The sequence below is a fragment of the Nomascus leucogenys genome, chromosome 13 (genome assembly GCF_006542625.1).
Source record: "Nomascus leucogenys isolate Asia chromosome 13, Asia_NLE_v1, whole genome shotgun sequence".
NCBI lineage: Eukaryota > Metazoa > Chordata > Mammalia > Primates > Hylobatidae > Nomascus > Nomascus leucogenys.
The window spans coordinates 43,371,625-43,395,353 of NC_044393.1; the positions used below are offsets into that span (position 1 = coordinate 43,371,625).

Sequence of the window (23,729 nt, forward strand, 5' to 3'; positions counted from 1 at the left end):
AACTTGCAAGAAAAAAAAAAATCTGTGCTAATTTGTTTTTATTTAACTAAACAAAATGAAATCCTTGCAGCCAAAATTCCTTCTGATGCTGAGCCTAGCATAACCTGAATAATTCTCTAAGGCTATGTTATCAAGACAATTAAAAATAAAATGTTGGCTGCATTCTTGACTGAACTGGTAGATCTTTAATTGATTCCAAGCACCACTCAGATACAAATGTTATTTTACATTCTTGACAGAATCCATTCCATGTGACCACAAGGAGCTGAACATGCTTTCCCTGCACTTTTTTCCTCTCTCAGTCCTCTTATGCCTCAATGTAAATATTATCATGAAGCCTCAACTGTTAGACTTGACTATGGTGTTATACAAATTTAAGAGAGTGATAGTGTGCTGAGCATAGCAACCTGGAAGTTTATACAGGAAGAAATGAGACTGGCCATAAGCTGTGGAATGTGCTTAAAAATAGAAATTCAAATGGCAAGTGCCTCTCTGGAGCTTCTTTCAGAGAAGCATCCTTTTGGGGTAATATTAATCACTATCTGATGGTTCAAATGACATCATAGGATAGAGGAGTCTGCGCGGTTTTGAATATGTTAGGCACCTTTGATTATTTTCAAAGTTTCCACAAGAACATAAAACATATTGTAGCCAGCACATTTTCTTTTAATTTTTAAATTCATGCATATTATCAGAGAAATGAAATCCATATGCTTGTGAAAATTCATTTACACTTTGCCCTTCAAAATGTGTGACAGAGTCTCTTCATAAATCTTTTAATGTCTTTGTTTACTTTTGCAAGCATCCGGTTTGTGAGAACAAACTCCAAATAATTTGGAATCAGAACCCAGCTGCCATATTCAATTAGCATGCACCCTTCACAGATGACTAATAGGGCTGTAGACATCTGGAACAAACTCGTGGACACTCTAAAACTAAGATGCACTGTTAAGTAAGAAGGCCTGATGAATGCTTGTGAATGTTACTGTAACAGTAAATTCTACTGCTACCTTTTAAGTCGTCTTTTGTCACTAATTTGGTGTGTGTGCCTTGGAAGTCTTTGAGAATTTGTGGATTTCCTCTAGTTAAAGTTCGGCAATATATGAGGATCTCACCTACATTTTGAATTTCAAATGACACCTGAGAAGGACAGGACGTTTCCTCTCTCAATGGCTGTAAAAATCTGATAGGATCTTTCAAAGAGGGAATATTTGAAATGTAACTCTTACTGAAGATGATGAGTTAAAGGCTTGGTGCTATCTTGCGGTGTCTCCAGTAGCAGCTAGAATATGTAGCTTTGCCTTAATGAAAGTCATTTACTCATCAAAGAGACACAAACTGAAGCCCAACATGGCTACCCATAATCATTGCACTAAAGTCGGCAGTAGATGCAACAGGCTTTTCAGCCCCTTTGAGGTGAATGCGTTTTCCAAGTAGGACGAGGTCTCTGCACACCAGTTCTGGATCTGTGGACATGACACAAAGCATGATCACATAAAATTGATCTAAGTGGACTTGCTACACACATTCTACTTCAGTGCAGTAATGGCAGTGACCTGCTGGCTGTTAATCCTCACAGGTCTAGCCATGAAATCATCAAGTAGTCTTAAGGTCTTGGTGAATGTCCCAAAGCCATCAGATATGATTAGTAGCTGACGATGGCTCTTCCCTCTGATGCTGTCAAGTGCTCCAGTAAATTCAGAGATTTGCATTAGCAGTCCTGATGGGCTCTGGATCATTAACAAATCTAATATATAGCCAAGGCCAGGTGCGGTGGCTCATGCCTGTACTCCTAACACTTTGGGAGGCCGAGGTCAAGGTGGGAGGATGGCTTGAGCCCAGGCGTTCAAAACCAGCCTGGGCAACACAGCAAGACTGCATCTCTACAAAAAATTAAAAATAAAAAAATTAGCCAGGTGGTGCACGGCTGTAGTCGTAGCTACTCAGGAGGTTGAGGTGGGAGGATCACCTGAGTCTAGGAGTTCAAGGATGCAGTGAACTATGATCAAACTATTATACTCCAGCCTGGGTGACAGAGTGAGATCCTGTCTCAAGAAACAATTTAAAAAAATAATTTTATATATATATGTAACATATATTATATATATATATGTGTAATAGCCAATGTGGTCTACAAGGTTAAAACACGATTTAATTCACCACAAAATGTTGATGTACAAAGAAAAAGAAGAAAACAGCAACAACAATTGGAACACTAATAAAAGCTGACTGTGACCCAAAGCGAGTCCCTACTCTTTATGTATATTATTACATTTAATTCTCAGAACAGCCCAGGGATAGAAGTATAATTTCCATTAAACGGATGAGGAAACTAAGGCTGAAACGTTTTGCATAAATTTACCCAAAGCAACACAACTGATAAGTGGTAAAACTGAGACTTTGAACCTAGATAGCTCTGACAACTTTTAGCTACACATCCCCTATCTTTTCCTAAACTGCTTCCTGCATAAAGATGTTCCACAGCTGGTATTCTGAGTTAAATATGTGCAAAAGACCACATTACAGATGGTAAAAGAGGCTCCTTTTTTTAAATTTAAGAAATAAATTATCATTGCCTCACCCATGGTGATCTTTCTGGATTTTATCCTAAAATAAATAGAAAGTGGAAAGATAATCATTTTCCTTGCTGTTTGTTGCCTCTGTAACATGTTGGTCTTTACACAGAAATATTGTATTGTGACTTTAAATGATTAAAACTTTCAAAAAGATCACTAAATATAGATAAGTTGCTTAAAATGAAAGACAAACTCAAATGAACCAAAAAAATTAAAATTTCACAAATATAAATGAAATTGATTTTATTTCCCAAAAATATCAGTTTAGATTAGATTGGTTTTTTGGGTTTTTTTTGTTTTTTGTTTTTTGAGACAGAGTCGTACTCTGTCACCCAGGCTGGAGTGCAGTGTTGCAATCACAGCTCACTGCAGCCTCCCTCTCCTGGGCTCAAGGAATCCTCTTGCCTCATCCTCTCAAGTATCTAGAACTATGGGCATGCACACCACATCCAGCTAATTTTTGTTTTGTTTTGTTTTTTGGTTAATTTTGGTAGCGATGGGGTCTCGGTAGGTCGCCCAGGATGGTCTCAAACTCCTGGGCTCAAGCAATCCTTCCTCCTCAGCCTCCCAAAGTGCTGGGATTACAGGTGTGAGCCACTGTGCCTGGCTAGTTGCTTTTAAAATTCACATATGTTTATTTTAAGCTCAAAGACTTCAATATATGTATATATTACAGTCAAAGTTGGAAGTGAAACTTATTTTCAAGGTGCTGTTGATGTCTAAGCTAACTTGTTTGCTAAGTCATGTGTTGATGAGCCTAGAAAGTCCATTTCTTACCACATGTGCAAGCATCTGGCTAACAATAATAATAATAACAACAACAACAACAAGAGCCCTTCTCTTGTAAGTAGACCTTCACAACAGGACAGTTGCCACTTTAACAAAACGACAAATCTTTTACACTGTATTATTTATCTTCATGCTTGTCTTTATCTCCTGGAACACTGTGTGCTCCCCCTGGTGGCCAGAATAATACTTTCGGCTTCCCAGTTCAAGCTAATCATGTTACAACTTGTTTGCCAGAGAAGCATTTTATTTTTTATGTTTCACAAGTTTCAGGCTCGAATTCAACTTTTTAAGAAGTCAATTTCTTTCCATTCATTTAAATATCTTTCCATTCATTTAAATATCTTGCTTACTTTTCGTCTAAGAGATTATTCAATCAAAACCGTCTAGTAATTTTTGTTTTGTTGTTTGTTGTTTGGGGTAAAATAAAATCTTACAAAGCTAAAACCACATCCACAAATGACTGGAAGAAACCCGGAAAGTTAAAATTGTGAGGTCTATATAAGAAATGACACTGCAGATAATCCATCAAGTCAATATATTTCACCAGAGAAAAAGGAAATAAGACGTTACAGGATGGAAATGTAATTTAATAGCTGAATGAATACTTGTCTGCCTATTTCATCCTTAAGAAGAAAAAGGAAAGTGAAGGCAACCCAGGTGATTACATTATAATGCAGTTGAAATTCTGCCACCCATGAAAACTGCAATTGGGATTCCACTTTTGGATTTGGCCAGCCAGAAACAGATGTGTGTTCCAACAAGAATCACAGGCTGCATCTCCTGGACAAGAGCTCTTTAGAGTGCAGCAGGAGTTTCAACTGGTCTCAACTCCAAAGAAAGGACTAGACTAAACTGAGTATAATTGTTCCAAGTGTTTAGAATTCCCAAGTTGGACTGGGGCTAAATGTGTGGTTCTCATTTTATGGCCCTGAAAAAGAAGACAGTGTGATTCTTCCTTGTTCTGTTAAAAAAAAGAACCAAAAAAAAATTTAAGGTTGAGATACAAAGGTTTGGCTAGAAACATCTCAACCATAGGACATTTCTTCAGTGAGTAAGGCTATGGTTCAGACAGCAAGGTCAAGGTGAAAACTGAATACCACTTTGTGCATAAATCTTGCCCATTAAAAGAAGGGATTCAAATGTTTCTTATTATATAGCCTGTCTGGATGCATAATCCTTTCAACTGAGTTCCTCAGGCACATTCTAGCAAGATTCTAAATGCATATCATGCAGCATTACATGGGGCAGGTAGAGTTTCTTTTGAAAAGAAACCCAGGCCAATGTAACCCTAGCTAGGGAAGCTGATGCCAGGAAATCTACAGTGTGCTTTACCGAAACCACAGTTCAATTAAATAAATTCCATCCTTCTTACCAGGAGTCAAGAAACACACAAATGGCAGAAATACAGTTGTCAGTGAGTGGGGTTCACTCATCAGGAGGTTAATTCCACGTAGATTTTAGTAAATTGAATTTGGGATAGGTTAAAAAAAATGCTTGTGCCAGTATTGGAAATCTAAACTTTATTTGTAGCTGGTATTTCTTCACACAAGGTTTTCCCGCACCCCTCTGTCTCCATGTCTCTTTCCTGGCCCAGAGAGACTGACTCCCTCCAAAGGAGAGGAAGCCTTCCCCTCACACCTTCAAATGACCTTCAGTGATCTGTAGAACAACTCGGGGCATATTCAAGAAGGGCAAAACTTCATGCCTCTTGTCCCTCAATCCTCCTTTCCTTTGGTTTGTTTTCCTTACTTTTTGCCAAAAAGCATCTACCTTTGGCAGGGAAGTTATTACAATCCATTGCAAGTACACCCTCCAATAATGAACGCAGCAAAATCCTGTCTTTATTCATTTAAAGCACGAAGCTGGCCCTCTTTACAAATACCCTGTTTTTAATAAATCCTCGGTAATAGACATCCATTCACGAGAATAAAGTAGGTACATTGGAGCTGAAGCTGGTGGTACACAAAGAGCAGATCTTCAGCTCATGTCTGTGTGTGCACAGCACAACTCATTAGTGTGCACTTTTAAATAACACATAGAAACAGGTATTTTCCCGCATGCATGTTTTTCCTGGAAAGATTCACAAAAGACTATAACAGCATTCACCTTTAAGAACAAAAATGAGAGCAGGAAGAACTTCCACTTTTCATTTTAATGTTTCTGTACTGCTTGAGTTTTTTAGTGATACGCATATATTATTTCTATTCTTTCAAAAACTCAGAGGGCTATCTAAGTGATTATGTCTTTATTTTCTTTGGGTTGCATCTCTATATTTTTTTTCAAAAAAAAACTTAAATTAAAAAAATAAAAGGCAAAGACAAACTGTGTTTAGGGAGTGATTGTTTCTCAAATTATTCTACCCGACGTGGTGCTGCATAATTTTATTATGAGCTCTCAGTGCCTCCACAGATCCATATGAACAAAGAGCAAAAGTGCAATATTCCAATGGGATCTTTTGGAAAATATTTAAATTCTGGGTCTCCCACCAGCCTTACAAGTGATTCCTCTAACTTTTGTTAACAGATAAGCAAAATTGTCTCCAGAGAGGTGAAGCCACACCAGTGCCAGTCTTCCTACAGGCCAGGTCACCGTGCGCGTTACTGCATTGAAGGCCACATTTCACAGACAGGTTCAGAGAGGTCCCAGTCCCCTGACACGTACAGTGGAGCAGAGATTTAAGCAAAGTTCACTGAGACGTTCCGTGACCCCCAGCTGCGAGAGAGGGGGTATATCCCTCTACACCCCACATGAAATGTCAGAGCCTGCTGGCTCTGGGATGAAGGCTGCCTGTCCTCTGTGAATGCTCGCCCCAGAGCCAGGGAACTCAAAGACCCGCCTCCAGCCACAGGATACAGGGAACAAGAGGCAGATTTGAAAAATGCCTCCCTTTGCAGGTGGCACTTAAAACACAGGTGCTTTGCATCCATCCTGGGGCGCGCTTCCCAGCTCTTCTCCCCCATAACCCTGATCAGCTCAAACACAGAAGTGGGCCATAGCAGGGAAATGGGGATGGTGACAACTCAGAGTTAGAAGTTGTCATATATATTCTTCTCATTCCTTCAGAAAAGGATGTGATGTCTTCCTCCTGGCCTGAGCAAGCCAGTCCTTCTCCAGGCAGCACAAATGGGTGCATGAAAATTCTGTCCAGGATGTCACGACTGAGCATGCAATGCTCATTAAGCACAAGGAGACAGGCTGAGAGGATGGGGGACTTGGGAACATGCTTCTCTGTCATACATTTTTCCTATTATCAGTATGACAAGCTCTTCTACAGGATATGCTGCCATGGAAGGCTGAGGACCTCAGTTTCAAATTCCAAGTCTCAATCCTGCCTCTCTGATGAGATAGTGTCACCCAGTTTCCAAGCACAAGCCCTCTAAATCATACCTTGCTATGTGGTCCAAAGAAAACAAATCAGATCTCTAGCCATCACTAACACTGTCTACAAAATGAAACTTTAAAAAAAAAAAGACAAGAGACTTTGAATCTGAGGAGAAGAGTCTCTCTAGGAAAAAAGTAAGTACTGTTTTATAATTGATACCTTCAACAGGTACTATCGCAAAGAGTTGAAATAAAAACTGTTTACCACTGGTCCCCTAGGTGGGACCAGTGCACACACCAAGCAGGCAGCTCCACTCACAAACAGCAACTTCAATTCAAAAATCTCTTCGATCAGTTTTAGAAAGTCAAACAGAGGGAGGAATACAAACAATTAGCCGGAAGCCCCTTTGTAGTGCAAACCCCCAAGATTACTTGGTAGCCTGGGATTGTCTTCTCTAGCTTTTAGAATACTAGAAATGTTCTGAAGAAATCCTCCATTCTGGCTCATTGCCTTTTGCTCATTTTACTCTTTTCAGAATTAACTGCATTTTAAGGTGGTTTCTGCATATTGCCTCTCTAGCTCCGTTTCTCAGGGCTCACCTGGCATTTCCTGGCTGGCTAACATGCCCATCCCTTGTGAGGGAAGAAGGGGCTCCCCACCCCATTGGCAAATGCCTTCCCCATTTCCATTTCGCTTTCTCTTCCACTTATTGACCAACCTGGAATGCAGGTGCTCATGAGGAAACCAAGAAAATAATTTCCCTTGATAGTGTTCATCCCAGGAACTCAGGGGAGAGAGTAGCTGTGGAGTAAGAACTCAACACTCTGCGCTCAGAAACAGACTTGCTCACCTCACCACACACCTTTCAGACGCTTTCCTTTATTCAGAGGCAGCCACCTTTAACAGGCGATGTTAGGCTCTCGCCAGGGATATTGCTACGACTACAGAATGGCATTATGTCCAGGGGACCACCACCAGCTCGCCTGACTTGGAAGCAGTTCACAGCTCTTGTGGCTGGCTCTAGAAGATACTTTCTGGGTTGTTTTGTTGTTGTTGTTGTTTGTTTGTTTTGTTTTTAATCCCCATCCCTTGCAAACCAGAAGTCCAAATGAACCTTTGTACCTGGAAGCAGTTTGTGGTTTAAATTAACAAATGTGCTGACCCCTGAACACCAAAAAGTGCTGATGTGTTTACCACTGGTCGGATTCCCTAGCAAGTGTTGCGAGAGGAGGGGTGGGAGGAGACACCTGCAGGACACCCAGTTTTCTAAGCACTGAAAACACCAACAACCCCGTACTCCTTACTCCTACCCCAGTTTTCTTTGGGGTGACATCATCTCAGAAGGAAAGAGAAGCCCGGCGGCCAGTGGGCTCCGAGAAAACAGATTTCCAGACAATATGCTGCGGGGATCGACGGGAGAGGACAGTTCCTGGAGGGTTTTTTAGGGTTTGTTATTACAAAAATATATATAAAATAAAGGCTGTGGCTTTTCTGTCCACTTCCTAGGTTTGAGCCCCCCTCCATTAGGGCTGGGGGGCTCAGAGGAGTGAAGGCTACAAAGTCCCAGGTGCCAGAGAAGGGACTGTCACCAAGATGGCTCTAGGGCTCTCAGGGACTGAGGGAGGGTTGGGGAAGCAGTAAAACAAAGGGAATCAGGGCCCTTGACAGTAGAACAAGAGAGACAGAGGAGAGGGAACGACAGGGATGGACCAGGAAAAAGGGCTGAGAGCATAAGAGGAGTAGATAGAGGAGACGGGGAAGGAGCAGGACTGGAGCAGAGGTCGGAGCAAGGAAACGAGAGTGGAAGGGCAGAGGGAGCCCTGGAAGGTCGGGGAAAGCCGGGGTGGAAGGTAGGGAGGAAGGGAAAGAGAAAGGGAAAGGAGGGAGACTGAGAAAGAAAGAGGGGGGAAGGAAAGAGGGAGAGAGGAGAGACGGAGAAGGACAAGAGAGTGACAAAAAAGAAATTTGAGGCTGGCAGAGCGAAGGACGCCACGTCAGAGCAAGGATTGTGAGGAGGGTGCGACAGTCCAAAGCCAAAGTTCAGAGAAGCCTAAAAACCCAGGCCAATAAAGGAAGTGTGGTGGGTCCTGCCATAGGCAGGGCTGGGCCTGGGGGCTAGTGGGCGTGCACCCCGCGGGCCGGCGCTGGCTTCCTCCGCCGCGCGTCCTCCGATCCTGCCCGCGCCGGTTGCCGGGGCCGCCGCGCAGCCCTGTGCGCCCGGGTCCGCCTGCCGTTTCCTCCGGGCTCGGGTCCACGGAGAGCTGCCCCTAGGAGGTCGAGGCCGGGATGGGCAGTCCGTGTAAGCTACTGAGGGCGTCCGGGGCCTTGCTGCCGGGGCTGGGAGGCTTCCTGTCAGCCACTGCGGGAGGAAGCACACAGGCGTCGGATCACTGCCTAGCGCCGCGCAGTGCGAGAGGCACTGGAACTCAGGACGCCTGCAGAGCGAGGTCGTGAGCGCTCAACCGTTGAAGGCTCTGGAAGAGGGAAGCAGAGACTCGCGCTCTCCAGAGACCCCAAGCTTCCGTGGGCGACCAGCCCTTCCTCTCCCGCTAGGAGAGCCACTTGCAAGGAGAGCGTTGGCAAGCAGGACTCCTCGCAAGGCCATTTGCAAACACTGACCTCTGGCCAGGTGCAATTCCCGTTGCCCTCCAACCCCCTCACCACCTGCTCAGTAAAGGAAGTGAAGGGCGCAGAGGGCTGGGAAGGTTTCAGGTCTGATGGAGACTTCCGCAGAAAGGAGCGGGACTCTAACGTTGCGCGGACCCTCACCCTTTCCAAACCCCAGGCGCGCGCACAAGTGCGAAGAGCAGCCAATGCGTCGCGTCCGCTGACACTCGCGGCTCGGAGCTCGCTGTGGGCAGGGGGAAATCGTGCGGGAAATGAGCCACCAGAGATTTCCCTGGAGCGGCCTGGATTCCTCCGACGTAGGAGGCAGTTGCGCTTTAAGTGAGCGGCAGACTTCGTTGTGCCCACGAGGTGCGGGGATCCGGATGCGCTCACCACTGTGGGCACAGCACGTCCTGGGACCTGTGGGCCTCCGGATTAAGTGACAGTGGGATTACCAGATCGGGCAGTATTCTGCGCCTCACTCTATTATTTAGGGGTTTGGGAAGGGGCCCAAGTTTTGCTACCGGAAGCCAGAAAGTGACGCCACGATTGCGCAAGCCTGTTTTTCCTTTCCCAACCTTGAGCCACTCTGCTTCTCCTACACTAGGATCCACAGTTTGTTTATACCTACAGGGGCCTATTTTCAATTTTCTTTTTTCCCCAAGTCCCTCTTTAAAGGGGGAGCTTGGAGCGCCTCGATTTGAAGTGAGGGGAACTCTGGATATTTTTCTCCTGCAACTTCCCTCGCCTCAGCCTCAGGCGCGACTTGCTGTGGCTGCGCAGAGCTGGGCCAACCACCTCTGTGCAAGACACACACACACACACACGCACACACACAAACAAACACACGGTTTCGTTGAGGTTTTAAAGAGGTCTAAAGACCTTCCCAGGACAGAGTGGCCCCTCTGCTTTTCCCTGGCTCTCAGCTCTTTTTCCTAAACAAAGTTGTGGCCGCCCAGCCAACAAGTATTCAGACCTTTTCTTTCTACCCTGGACACAAACTTCAAAGTGAGGACCTGTTTAGAAAACATCTGAGGAGGTGGAGGTTTCTCAGCCAAGGGACGGTTACCTTAGAGACAAGCAAGAAACTGAACTCATGAAAAATAAACACCCAGGACGACTGCATCCCACCCTACAGGGGCAAATCCTGCTGTGTTTTTAGCCCTGTCCAAGCCATCCTTCCTCATAGGGCCCCTCCTGCCCTCCATTCCCTCCATAGGACAACATGGGTGGGTACTTCTGGGCCCTCGGAGGCCAGAGCCTAGGTCAGGCTCATTTAATTCAGGGGCTAAGAATGGGGAGAGGCATTTTTTAAGTATTCAACAGTAACTGCAGGGCACTCTGGGACCACCGTTGAGGGGAGGCAAGGGTCTGGGAAGGGATCCCCGGGGGCTGGGTCAAACGGAGGCTGGGGTTGCCAGCGTCCGGGTGCGACAATGCCAGCGCCCTAGTGCTCTTTGACAAAGTTTACTTTTAGGATCCTCCAAGAACCAATCCCGAGGCAGAGGTAACTGGAGCGAAGCTGCAAGTTATCTTTAGCAAATATAAGCACTACATTTTCTTTGTGCCTATACAATATCTTATAGATTGGATTTCCAAATCTTTAGTCATTCCAGAGCCCCACGAGGAGGAACTTAAAACCCTGAGGTTTTGAGGGTCTCTGAAAACATCCTGTAAATACCAGCTGTCTTGAGGGAACATCTGGTGGTGTCTGTCACCTAAGGGTGGGGAAGGGGAGATGGTCGTGCCCTGGCTGTGAAAAAACATTTGGATGTGGGTGGAGAATCCTAGAATGTCAGCCTCTCCAAGTGAAGATTAAGCAAAACTTTTTCTATTCTTCTCAATTCCCAAAAATTAAAGTTTCCTTTCAGGGGATGGGAAATGTAAATCACACTTTTTGCATACATAATAGGAAACCCAGACTCACTACCTTTAAAAAGAAAAAAAGAAAAAATTCATTATAATATTAATTAAATAACACAATTAATTAACTAATATCTAATTAAATGCTAAATTTTCAATTTGACATTTGATTAAGTTTCACTTAGGGTAACTGTTAAGCTGTTCATTTGCACTAATTTGGAGGACATATTGATATATATTGCACTGTGTGTGTGTGGTGTGTATGTGTTAGGTGATCAAAGGTATTTTCTTTTACTGAGCATTTATTATATTAAATTGCTTTTCATTACACAGAAGAATTTTTTCTTACTGAAAAGAAATTCAGTAAATACTATTCTTATGAACTGAACAATTGCTGATAGTAAGTTGTCCTCTGGGACAGATTTCTTTGAAGATATTAATTTCTTAAGAACTGATCAGAAAATAAAAGGCAGTGATTCTTATTATTTTTCTGTCTTTTCAAAGACCAGTTGTGTTGAGGGAATAGATCTTTGAAGTCAGCTGTTCTACCAGTAAGGAGTAAAAATCCATAACCCAGCTATGTATGTAATTCTCAGGCTATGAATATAGATAGATAATGAATGATTATTTCTACATTCCTGTTCGAACACAAACAGTTGCATGCTAGCTTGAGAAATCATTGCTAATGGTGTCCCCAAGTTATCTGATTATCTTTTATTAGAACTTTTAAAGAACTTGGAGGACCACAAAATTAAATTATTAATAACTAGAGTAACAAATTATTGCTGTAGTTTTTAAAAACAGGTGGGATATTACATAATAGGAAACCGATATAATGGTAAAAGGGACTTAAATGCCAGCACCGTTCAATGGCCCTGTATTTCTGAAAAGGAAAGTGTCTTCTAAAGAAAGTCAATCACCAGTGAGGCTTAATGTTAAAATCAGCTTCCCCACAACTTCCACCTCAAATTAAAAGAGGTAGTTTAGAATTAGGAACTGTGTGTGTTACCTTTGGCTTATTATCTGCACTTTATAATTTGTGTCTAATGTAGAGCTTAAAATGCCTCCAGGGCAAAGTGGCTCTATTGAAAACAAATGCATTCCTCTGAAGACTGTGGGTCTTTTTTCTAAGTCTTCCTTCTCCTTAAGATGAACCCAGGGAAATATTTCAAATCTGTTGTTCTACTTTTTTAATTCAAAAGAACCTGCTTATTTAAGTGATTTGTGTAATGTGGTAAATTTTATTTTGATTTCGATTTCGACAGATAACCTCAATTGTTGAGAAAACAGGTTGATTGGAGGCTGAGGATGAATGAAGCGCTCATCTGCGACCCCTTAGCTATCCTTAAACATACAGCTTAAAGGAGTTCTCACTCTCAACTTTTAACATTTCCTTCACTTGGATTTTTCTCTAAATGAGCAAGTGATAGTATCCTATTTAAATTAAACTTAAAGTTTAAAAGAGCTCCAAATCCCAATTTTTATAAATTTTCCTTATTTGGATTTGTCTATAACTAGGCAAGTGAACATTATCCTAATATCCCAGGATGTCTGTGCTCTAGGAAAGGTGGAAATAGAAAAAGTATTTTTCTCCCTTCATTTCACTGTTGTGGATGGCATGTTTATTTCCTTCCTGCCCCCTACTCCACCCCCACTCCCCAGGGCATGCCCTCCTATCTTATCAAGACTACTTGGAAATAGCACTTTTTACCTGGGCAGCACCAAGGAGGATGGCCCTCCTGTCCCATGCCTGCCCACTGCCACCTGCCACTACATCCACCTCGCTTCCAGCCCTGGACAGGTGGAGGCAAAGCAGCTAGTAAAAATCCTTTTATAATCTGGGAACTCCATGCTTTCCCCCAGGTTTGTGCCTTGTCCGTTTCTCTGCTGGAGCTGGGATGCCCTGGGGTGACCCTTTTCTTTCCCAGGTTGATTGAAGTTGCAAATTTCTGGTGCTCAGAACCTGAGCACCGGCAAGTTTGAACTTAGCAAATCAAGCCATTCCTTTTAACAACAAAGAAAATGAGGATTCAAGGGCTGGTGAGCTTTTCCCAAGTTAAAGGAAAAACTGGAACCCTCCTGGTAGTGTGAGAAGATGCCCCTCACACTGCTGACTGTCAATGAAATACCTAAAATCTGTTCCTTGACTGTTCAGGAAGTGGACTTATGGAAGAGGAAGAGGAGAAGGAAGCGGCAAAGGAGGCAAGACTCCCAGGCACATTTTGCACAGAAAGAGAGAACCCCCCCACCCCCACACCACAACCACACAACCACCACCACCAACCACAGGAAGCTCCTCAGCCTGGAGTAAAAGACACTGATTCACATGGCCTCTACTTTCCCACAGTGTGTATTTAAGAAAAAGAATCCAAAGGCCTTTTTTTTTCTTTAAGGAACCTGGAAAAAACAGATGGGCAGTGGGGCAGAGACGGGGTCCTGGGATGGAGGTTAGGTGCCACTAGCAAGTCCAACCCCACCTAAAGGCTTAGGTGCCAGAACAGGTCTACAGAAAGGTGAGCCTGGAGGGTGCCTGCTAGACGTGTCTCTGGATGGAGAAACAGAAACCCAGAAAGAAGCAGGAACTTGGTCGAAGGTGCCAGAACCGGATCCAAACCCATCCGTCCTGTGTGCCAGAAGGACCCCCTTTCTCCTCTCCCCTCATAAGTGGAGGGGACATGGGGCCAGTCTCTCTCAACCTCGGGTACCTTTATAGGGACACCTGTCAGAACTAATCTGCTCCAAGAAGCTACAGGCTTAACGGTTAACCCAGAAGAAGGGTTTATGCCCAGGACCCACCTCTTCCCCACCCGCTCTCCCTTTTCCCAGGCTCACACCCCCTCCCCAGTACCCTTCCTAACACTTCCAGCATCCACCCGCCTCCCTCCCTGCGCTCCTCACCTTCTCGGCTGGGATGCTTGAAGGTCATTGCTGCCGCGAGTTCCCCGCCATGCACAGCTACGCCGGCTCCGGGGGGCGCCAGCGGAGGGCCTTGCGCAGGCGGCCACGGCGGGCCCGGGGCTAGGTAGCCGCCGCCCGGGGCGCTGTACACCCCGTGCTGGTTGGAGGCCGGGTAGGCGCAGGCGGGGAGAAAGCTGCCCACGGCAGAGAGGGTGGAGGCCGACTGTGGGGATAGAGAGGGACCGTCAGCAGCAGAAAATCCTGCCTTCTCTAGCCCACGCCATCACTGAGACGGGGGTTCTCGTCCATTATCCCTCCCCCACGTCCTGTCCCCATCCATTATCCCCATGCGAGGCCCGGCCTCTAAATTTCCTAGTCAGGACTCTTTGGCAAAGTGATTTCTAAGAATTCACTCAAACTGTTATAAATAACGATTTGAAGGGGTCATGGTATTCATATCGGGATTTACAGAAAGAAGGCCCTTGACTGTGGATTTGTGATCTGGAGTTCCAGCTTTTTTAGCTAAGCTATCTTGGCAAAGGCAAGTCAACCCCTCGAAAGTCAGACTCCCCCAAACTAGTACGCTTGAGGAAAGGACAGAAAGGGCGCTTGCTGGCCGGCTGCCAGATACAACCATCTCTCTGCCTGGAAATTTTTTCTTTTCTTTCTCTTTTTCCCCACTTCCCCAAACCTTCTGCTTCCCTACTTAAGGTCACCGCCTCACGTGCCTTCTGGTTACCTGAGTGTATTTAATGTCTGCCTCTAAGGCAGGTTTCTCGAGCCCATTCACTGCGGGGGTGGCGGGGAAGGCCGTGCGGTTCACGCCAGCCCAGTCTTCCATCTTGGGAGAGTAAGTGGTGCCTTCGCTCCCAGCCAGGGCCCCTGCAGGAGACAGAGGACGGATTAAAAGGTGCCTCCGAATCTGCCCTGGGCACACGTGTGGCCAACCACCCAATCTGTATCTGAAGACAGGGCCAGGGGTCCCACAAAATTTGTAGGTGGCCTGACACTCCACCAGGAGGCAGAGGGCGGCAGGGACTGGGATGTTCACCACTCCGGATGGGGCGGAGGAAAGGCAGCCAGGCCTGCTGCCCGGGACTCCTAGCCTTCAACCCGCTTCCCACGAACGGGAGGCTGCTGCTGAGTCAAAGCCTGGGCAGACTCGGCCAAAGCGGCCGCTCCATTTTCCAGACACGGCTCCCAGAAACTTCCGAGTTCAAAGCTACAGCAACCTCACGAAAATTGTATTGATTTCTCAACATCTGCACAAGCATCTGGAGGGCAGGGAGACGATTCTACAAGAACTGCCTCTGGAAACGCCCAGGGTCTCCCAAAAGAAGCGTCAACATTGTGGTCCCCACGGGTCAGATAGAACCACACAGCTGCTCCCCGGGGCCCTTGTGTGTGCCAGGAACCAAGGGAAAGCTCCAGATCTGCGTGCAGGCTTGGTGGGGTCACCTGCCGACCAGCTGCCCACTGCCATTCCATGGAAAGCTTTAGCCTTAGGCTGGGTTAGAGCCACCAGGAGACACAAAGCCAGAGCAGAGCCACAGAGGCGCTGCTGCTGCTGGAGCTGAGCACTCACAGTTTCTTTCCAGCCACCACTCTTTCCTCCTAGGCTACCGTGAATTTTGCTTCTTACCCTCCTCCTGAGTCTGATCACCTAAGAGTGTGCTATCCCCTGGCCAGCTGCTGGCAGCTGGGGACAGTGCAAAGAAATCCAGACCCGATTCTGGCCGGATTCTTTCCCAGCCAGGCATCAAAGTTGTTCCAAACATCCCGCCTTCCCCGTCTTCCTCGTCACCCACTTGACCAATAGTTTGTTGAGCTTTAATTGCAGATAAATGACAAATCCTTGTGAAGGTGGCTGCAGCCCCAGCAGCCATCACCCAAACTCCAGGACCTGCAAGGCCACAGGACCTTAGAGATGTAGGCCACTCGATCGACTACAAGATCCCCTTTCCTTTAACTCAGAAGAGCCACTGGGCCTGGGAGTAGGGGACAGAACCCTTAGGAAATCGTGAAGGATTCTGAGAACTAAAGAAAGGGTCTCAAAATTGAGCGGGTTTTTTTCCCCCTTAGATTTGGCAACAGGGGTTTGCATACTTTTTGCAAGAATGAAAAAGCGCAATTTCAGGCCTCCAAATTTGTGGTCGGCGATTGTTCTTCTATTTGGGAAATATTTTCCATGTTTGTCATAAAAAGTTCAAGATGTCCGAGGTCTCTTACAAAAGGCCCAGGACCCCCAGCCTCCCTGGCCAGTGTGGAGCCCTCCCCTGAGAACCGGTCCCGGGAGGAGAGCGAGTGTGAGTCCTCTCCTGCAAGCCTGCCCGCCCCAGGTTCTGCCCCTTAATAGAAGGCTACGGAGGCCGCCACGACTGACCTGTTTGCTCCATAAACGTCCGGATGCCCAGGATGTTGCTGACCGAGTGTGCCGAGGGCCATGAGCGCGGGATGCTGACGTGGCCCGCCGTGCCCGGGACCCCGGGGTGGCTGCCCATCTTGGCGCCCGTGGGCGACACGGGACTGGGGTAGGGGTACTGGTAGATGTGGTTGTAGGGCAGCGTAGGCTGCGACGGCGGCTGCTTACTTGCCTCGTACGGTCCGGGCTGCGCCAGGCTGCCTATCTTGTTGCGCAGGATGCGGCTGATGGAGCTCACCGAGGGCACATTGTACTTGTCACAGACGCCGTCGGCCAGCAGCCGGTCGCGGATCTCCCAGGCAAAGATGCCAGGGTCTCCCTGCTTGTAGTCCCGGATGTGCTTGACCACGTTGGGAGTGGTGACGCGGGGCTTGCTGCCCCCGATGGCCCCGGGCAGAATGGAGCCGGTCTCGTTGTAGCGCGCCAGGATCTTGCTCACGCAGCCGTGGGATACGCGGAGCTGCCGACTGATGTCACAGGGTCGGATGCCCAGCTGCGCCAGCTCCACAATGCGCAAGCGGATGGCGTTGGGCAGGGGGCGGCCGTTGACGAACACACCGCCCAGCTGGTTCACCTCGCCATACGTCTGCTCTGCGGATGCGCCAGACAAGAGTGAGCCGGTGGGGGAGAAAACACCCGGCGGGTTAGCCAAGGGTCCCCACGCGGAGCGAGGGACTGCACCCAGGCGCACTTCCAAAGGTGACCTGTGGGTCCCCAGACAGCTCGGAGTCCAAGGGCAAACCGCCTGGGTCCGGCTTGGAGTGGGCAAGGGCGCAGAGGAGCCGCGGAGTGGAGCGCCGCGCATTGTAGCCCTCCGTGCCCTTTCGCGACTTTTAGCGCCTCTACTTGGAACACTCCCTTCCCAGACTTGCTGAACTGCCCCCTGAAGGCTGGTGACCAGAGGAGAATGCAGCTTCTCCAGGACCCAGGACTGGGTCGCCCAGGGAAAGCGGACGAGAGGGAAGGGAGGCAGGCGGACCCGACCCACCTCATCAGCCCGCCCGCGCCCTGCCTGTCGCCCGCCCCTTACCCATAGCTCGCGGGCGGGCCAGCTGCCTGGCGCCGGGGTGGCCGGGGTGGCCGGGGCTGGGCCCGGAGCAGTCCGGGAGTGCTTGGGCGCCGCCGCCGCCGCGGGAGAGGCATAGAGGGAGGGCGCGCGAGAGCCGAGAGCCGCGGCGGCCCAGCCGCGGGCTGGAGAAGCGCTGTGCGCGGCAGCCGAGCGCGCTGCCGCCCGCTCCAGGGCCTGCCGCCGCCGCTGCTGCCCCCTCCCAGGACACTCTCCACGCCCGCGACCCCGGGCCCAGGGTGAACTTCATCCGATTGGGAGAAATTCGTCTGACCGGGAGGCTGCAGGGTGCGGGAATCAATTTGACGTGTCCTCCACGTCAATCTCGGCAGTCACGCCGGAGACGCGCGAGTTGGCAGCTCATTGGTTCCCGTCACTGCGCCCCAGGGCCCCCCTCCCCGCCCTGAAACTCTACCCCCTCCTGCTATCCTCCCCCCTCGGCCCTCCTCCACCCCCCCCCGCCCGGAACCCACCCCTCTACACACACACACACACACACACACACACACACACACACTCGTCCCAACCCCAGCTGGGCTCGGGACCTTCCACTGCTCTGAGGCCCTTGCAGCCCCCTCCCTCCTCTGGCTTTGGAAATGATGGGGAAGTCATCTCAAACTGATTAGTGTGTTAGTACTAGTACTCGTTTTCGTTTTGGTTTTAGTTTTATTTCCGCCATCATTAATAATAAGATAGAGAATAAAAGTTTATCGTGGCAAGGTGTTTAGGGTGTGGCTCTCTCTACCTCCCCACTCCCTGGGCAGTGGCCGGGGAAGAGTGGGATCAGTACCCCAGCTGGCTGGGAGTGTCAAGGTGAGCGTCCAGCGCGGTGCAGGGCTCCTAGCAGGAAGACACAAGGCGGAACTGATTCCTGCGTGTACCATTCCTGGCCAGGTCCTCAATCCTTCTCTCAGGAAATCTTCACAACATTTAATAGCCAACCACTCTTGGAATAGTGGGGGTGATTTCGGTGACGCGAGAGGGGCACGGTCCAAATCCTGTCTCCTACAGCCAGGCCCAGCCACCAGAACTCATTCCTCTCCAAGAAGTGACAGAAGGGGCAGGAGGAAAAAGGATCCCGATCTGCTGCTAAGAGGCGCATAGATCCGGCGCCCTCCTGTCCCCAAGCGCTACCGGCGGGAGGCCAAATGCATAGCTCCAGCTCTAGGCCTGAAAGACAAGTTCCTTTCTCCCTGGCAGTGGAATCTCGCACCACTCTATCCCAGGTGGCCTGGCTTCGTCTTTCTCCCAGCACCTGCAGCTTCAGGAAGTCTCTGTCAAACCACAGAATGATCATTTCTCCTTCATTTAAATGAGGTTTTGCGCAGCCCTGAATTATTTACCGCTGAGATTGAACATCAACAATTTCTCTGTTTCTACCCTGCATCAAAGCAGTTCTGAACTCCCCAACCTGTGCAGCTAACCGTGCCCGGGAGCCATGCGGTGAGGGCCAGGAGGAGGAAACTGGTGGTTTTGAACATGAACTGATTTGAGGGGGTCCGGATCTGGAGTTCTGAGGTTGAGCCCAGTAAGCACCAAAGGCGTTGGGCTGAATGTGCTAGACCAGGAAGAGGGCATAGGGGAGAGAATAGAAACAGCCAAGGTTTCTGAAACTCCCAGCGCTCCCCTGGAGGCGAGAACCCTCTTCCCCTCCCTCCTGCCCACCCCAAGGGTCTAGCTCTCCTTAGCCACCCAGAGTTAAGTATGGCGCCAGCGCGGTGACAGTGGCTGAGGAGCACATGGACCCTATCAGCCCACCCTGGGGAGCCATGGCTGCGGAGGCCCCGACCCGTTTCCCTCCGCTGCGGGGCCAGAGAGCATCCCTGGCTCCTAATCCACCTGTCTAAATGTATCTGTTAGGAGAGACTGGCTCATAATTCCTGGGCTCTCTAGAGAGAGCACGCGGTGGGGCCACAGACAGGAATTACCCCTGGAAAAACAAAAATCAGGTTTAAAAGAAGTGAACTCTTCCTCTCCGGCGGCATGAACACAGTACAGTCTCTGGCTCTGGGAGGTCCTGGAGACCTGGAGGAGGTTTGAGGGTCAGTGCACTGGCAGGAGGGTGCGAGAGTGGGAGCAGGGGAACCTATGTAAAAGATTAGGCCTGTCCACGACAGCTTAGGTTTGGAGTAAGGGACGGGGAAAGAGAATGGTTTGGATTAAAGTGGGCACGCCTAAGCCAGGAGTTCCGCGAAGGCAGCGAAGAGAGGACTAAGCACGCACAGTATGCCCGGGGCTCCGGGGGTGCGGGGAGTGGGGACGCACCCTGCTCAGTGCTCTCCATTGCGGAATCTGCTAGCTTCATCGGGCGCGAGATACCAAGAAAGGCTGATTTCCAGACCTTGGAGTCTCTGAGATAAAGGAACGCCACATCCCTGCCTCAGTCCAGTGCATACTTGTGATCCGGAAAAGCAGCTAAAGCCGCTTCTTCCCCCCCAGTAGGTGAGGAGTCAACAGGCACACTCAAAGGCGAGGAAATAAAGCCAGTCGTGACACCGTAAGAGCTGGTTCGCCCAACTACCCTTTCAGGGGAACATCCACCCCACCTCTGCTGCTGAGCTTGGAAAAGTGGCAAGGAGTCGCAGTCCAGAACAAAACTCCGCCCCCGTCACCGTGAAGGCCGCCCGTGGCTGGGGGCGACTGTAGAGGGGTGAGTTTGGGGATTGCGCACGATGAGAGGGGGTGGTTCTCCCCGGTAGCAGAGTCCGCGGGCCCTGGTCTCAATCCTGGCCCCTTTCCCGCAGCCAGTTGTGCGCGATCGGGAGCACACAGCCCTCGCTGCAGCCTTCTGCACGGTCGGGCATAGGGAAAACCTTACAGTTTGTCGCCCCCTGTCGTCCCCTGGCCGGGCATCGCGGGTTCCCGAGCTGCAGGCTAGGCTTGGGGAGAGCGGCCCTAAGATGGGATTGCAGAAGGGAAAGAAACGTCTCTCCCACCTCCCAAGGAGGCAGCTTAGCCCTCTCCATGGCCCGGGGACAGCTACTAGTCAGCGCTGAGCGCACAGAGGTAAAGAGCTCGCGGATTCTGCGTTTTTGTTTGGCTGGGTTTGGCACCGTATTTCAGCGTGCTCTGGGCGCGGAGTGCAACAAAGTTCCTTTTCCAGGGTCTCGGGAGCCTGTTAGCTGAGGGCGCACTCAGAAACCTGGGGCAAAACTCCTCCGCCTGGGGCTGGACTCCTAGCAGGGCAGAGGATGGATTTGAGGGTACCCCAGGGGCCTCGGTTCCTCGCCCAGTTTTCCCAAGGCATGAAAAGAAAGGTAAACTCTGTGCCAAAAGCAGGAGTCAAAAAGGAGGCGCGAAGGGGTGCCTGCCCTTCTGGGGACTAGGGGTTGGCGGCAAGGGGGGTTACTGATGAGTACTCCCTTGCTGCACGCCACCTGAGCCGTGAACTCGGCATCCGAAACTTCAGACTGCTAAACACCCAGTGGTTCGGTGACAGGGCCGCTCTCGGAGCTACAGTCGCCCCCACTTCGTGTCTCCTACTTCGCTTTGATTTTTGGTGGGTTTGTTTCCAGGAGTTAAAACAAGCAACAGGCCGGGATGTTCCCTGGGCCTATGCATTTCAAGGTCTCCAGGAGAAACCTTAAGCAAAAGCTGATTTAAGTCCAACTTGGGCATATAGGTGCGCATTTCGGTTCTTGCGGGAAGTAACAGAGGGCAGAAAACACAGGTGGCACTCTCCGAGATCCCTGGCCAGACCTGGGCCTAACAACAAACGCTGGTACCCACCAGCAGCAGCCCACAGGGGCCGCAGGGCCGGGATCTGGGGTCTTCCTCACGACGTCCTAGCCTCAGGCCTTAATAGGCCCGCTTTCGCTCCTGCATGAGTCCTGGCTCTGCTCAGGACCTGCGCTTTTACTGTGTTTTTAAGAGTTTTAAGAGCACTGAGCCGTGAGTCCTGTGGTTCAAAATCAAAGTCAAATTGAGTCTCTTAATTTTCTTCTTAAATTTACTTTTGAAGAGAAAAAAAAAAGCAGCTCAGGCTACAAACGCACTTTATGCATCAGGTTATAGTACCAAGCTCCACACGTACACATGCCCATAGTTTTGCAAAAAAGATCCGCCACATCGTACTTAAGAAGAAAATTGACGAAATGAGAAATGAGGAGCTGCTAGCTGCAAAGAAACCATGGGAAGAAGAGCTGAGCCAGATCGGGGAGCTGCAAACCCTCGGGGAATGCGAACAACTAACAAACCAAAAGCTGGCTTGTGCGACAAAGCAACGAAACTCCGCGGCCAGTGACTGCGGCTGTGGAAGGAGGGGGGCGAGGAAGGGGAGAGGAAGACTGGATTCTGAATTGGCGCCTGTGAGCGCTGCCTTGGAGCGCAAGGTCAGAGCGTCCTCCCAACAGTGTGGATCCTCAAGGACGAGGTGGGGAGTGCGTTTTGCACAGAACCTGCCTCTCCTGACTAGGACACACAGACTCTCTAGACCCGAAATGGAAGGTGTTGAGGACCCTGCCAACTGGCGTTAACAGAGCCCCCAAGAGCGAGAAATAACGTCCTTGGCTTCGCGGACCCATTCCCGCGGCTTATTTTCATTTGGCCTGCTGCTGACCAAGGCGGTCGTAAAGTTGGTTCTTTGCCTAGGCGTCCATGATGTTCGCTACCCTGGAAATGTTTATTGTCGAAAACGAGTCAGGTCAGCAGTGGTGGATGGAGCACCGTTTCCGCTGACACTGGCCACTACCAGCGAGCAATGTCCTTGGCAATGCATGGCGAGAGAAGCTAGGAAAACTTTTTTCGTTTTCCTAAAGTGAAATGAATAAACAAGAATAGGTGAACATTTTCAATGTGATTGACAAAACGGTGGAAGACCAGTGCTCCTCAATTCTGTTCAGAGATGTAAGAAAAAAGCAAATTGGAAAACAGATTTGCTGTGAAACCTGCACTAGAAATAAATAGGGGGAAATTGAGTGTTGGCAACGAAGATCTAAGATACTTTCTACCCTGCAAGGCAGGGATCTGACTACTACATTAATAACATTTATTTTGGACTAGAAACATTTTAAACGTGGAATTTGGCTGATAAAAATAAACTACAGAGGGTTGGTGCCTTTTGTAGGAAGAACGGTTTCTAGAGCCTTCAGGAGGATCTGGCATTCTTGCCATTCTCGTGTGTATATTCTCACTAGCCCCAAATCGAGTTCTGCAGATTGCTATTATGTCTCTCTCTTTCCCTGGCAATGAGCATGTCAAATAAGCCTCAATTTCCTCTTATATAAAATGACCTCTACCGTGCAATTAGATCTTATTTAATTTCATTTCATCAACATGAATGCCTGCAGAAATTTCCAGACATGGGTCAAAATTCCACTTTTGCAGTGAGCACTCAGAAAATGTTTAAGTGACAGTATTAAGTCTAAATGTCACTAATAAAATGGGAATTATTTGGGAAACTTGAAATGTCCATGTGGCATATCTCCTGGGTATTTGGAAAAGGGGAGATCTAAGAGTAGCCACAGGGGTGCAAAGGATAGAAATGGCATTTGTGAAGGGAGCTGAGAGGGAGGTGGTGTAAATACCTGCAGGATTGTTCGGAAAGGCAGCAGTAAGGAGGGTCTCCTGCTGTCTAGAGCATACCCCTGCAGATCTGACTAGCTCAGCTGCAAATACTGACGCGTGTGAGACATCCACACTGGCCCAGCCTAATTGGAACCAGCTTGAAGTGTGTTGCCCTTGAATGCAAGGGTAATGCTTTGTAAATTCTGTTCCTACATGGTAATAGAACCTGAATAATGGACAAGGAAGCTGAAGGACCCATGTGGAGCGCTTTGTCTTGATTAAAGACAACGTCAAGCCAGTCCTTGTTTGCCTGGATTTGTCTAGTTTCTTATTAAAGATCAGTCCTCTCCAATCTTCAGCACACACCCACACAAAAACATAATTCAAGCCCTGAAAATTAGATAGGTAGGTCTGCCAAAGGAACGCTAACGCCTGCAGCTACTGCAGGTGTTAAAACCAAAGTACTGCCCCCATCTTCAGTTATCCATTTCTTCCATTATTAAAATTATGATTAGAATTAGATGCTAAGGCTTTTATTTTTTATATCCAGCGTACTATTTAGAAACACCGCTATTTTGGAATAAAGACTTTGTTACGGGGTTTTGTAAACTCAGAAGTCTTGAAGTCCTTTATAATTGAATATTCTCATGAAAGTAGGATCTCCTTCATGTTCATTTAATT

General features: G+C 48.5%; 1 protein-coding gene across 2 annotated transcripts; it reads right to left on the reverse strand.

The window, feature by feature from the left end:
- Nucleotides 1–7,546: 7,546 nt before the first annotated feature.
- PAX1 (paired box 1) lies at nucleotides 7,547–17,793 on the reverse strand. 2 transcript variants are annotated; one of them, XM_030826088.1, is made up of 5 exons: nucleotides 17,508–17,793; nucleotides 16,439–17,068; nucleotides 14,795–14,937; nucleotides 14,056–14,278; nucleotides 7,547–9,036 (listed from the first exon to the last, which is right to left on the reverse strand). In XM_030826088.1, the coding sequence occupies exons 1-5, from the start codon at nucleotides 17,791–17,793 to the stop codon at nucleotides 8,738–8,740; spliced, it is 1,581 nt and encodes a 526-aa protein (XP_030681948.1). In that variant the 3' UTR covers nucleotides 7,547–8,737. The 2 variants fall into 2 exon arrangements, with proteins under 2 accessions (XP_030681948.1, XP_030681949.1); XM_030826089.1 differs by having other exon boundaries at nucleotides 7,547–9,046.
- Nucleotides 17,794–23,729: the final 5,936 nt, after the last annotated feature.

Excerpts from the sequence above, each read along its gene's own strand:
- PAX1 (XM_030826088.1), bottom strand. The coding sequence starts at position 17,793 with ATGAAGTTCACCCTGGGCCCGGGGTCGCGGGCGTGGAGAGTGTCCTGG. Across the intron at positions 14,938-16,438 it reads GACGTTTATGGAGCAAACAG|GGGCCCTGGCTGGGAGCGAA; the intron begins GTCAGTCGTGGC and ends TGTCTCCTGCAG. Across the intron at positions 14,279-14,794 it reads CAGACATTAAATACACTCAG|TCGGCCTCCACCCTCTCTGC; the intron begins GTAACCAGAAGG and ends CTATCCCCACAG.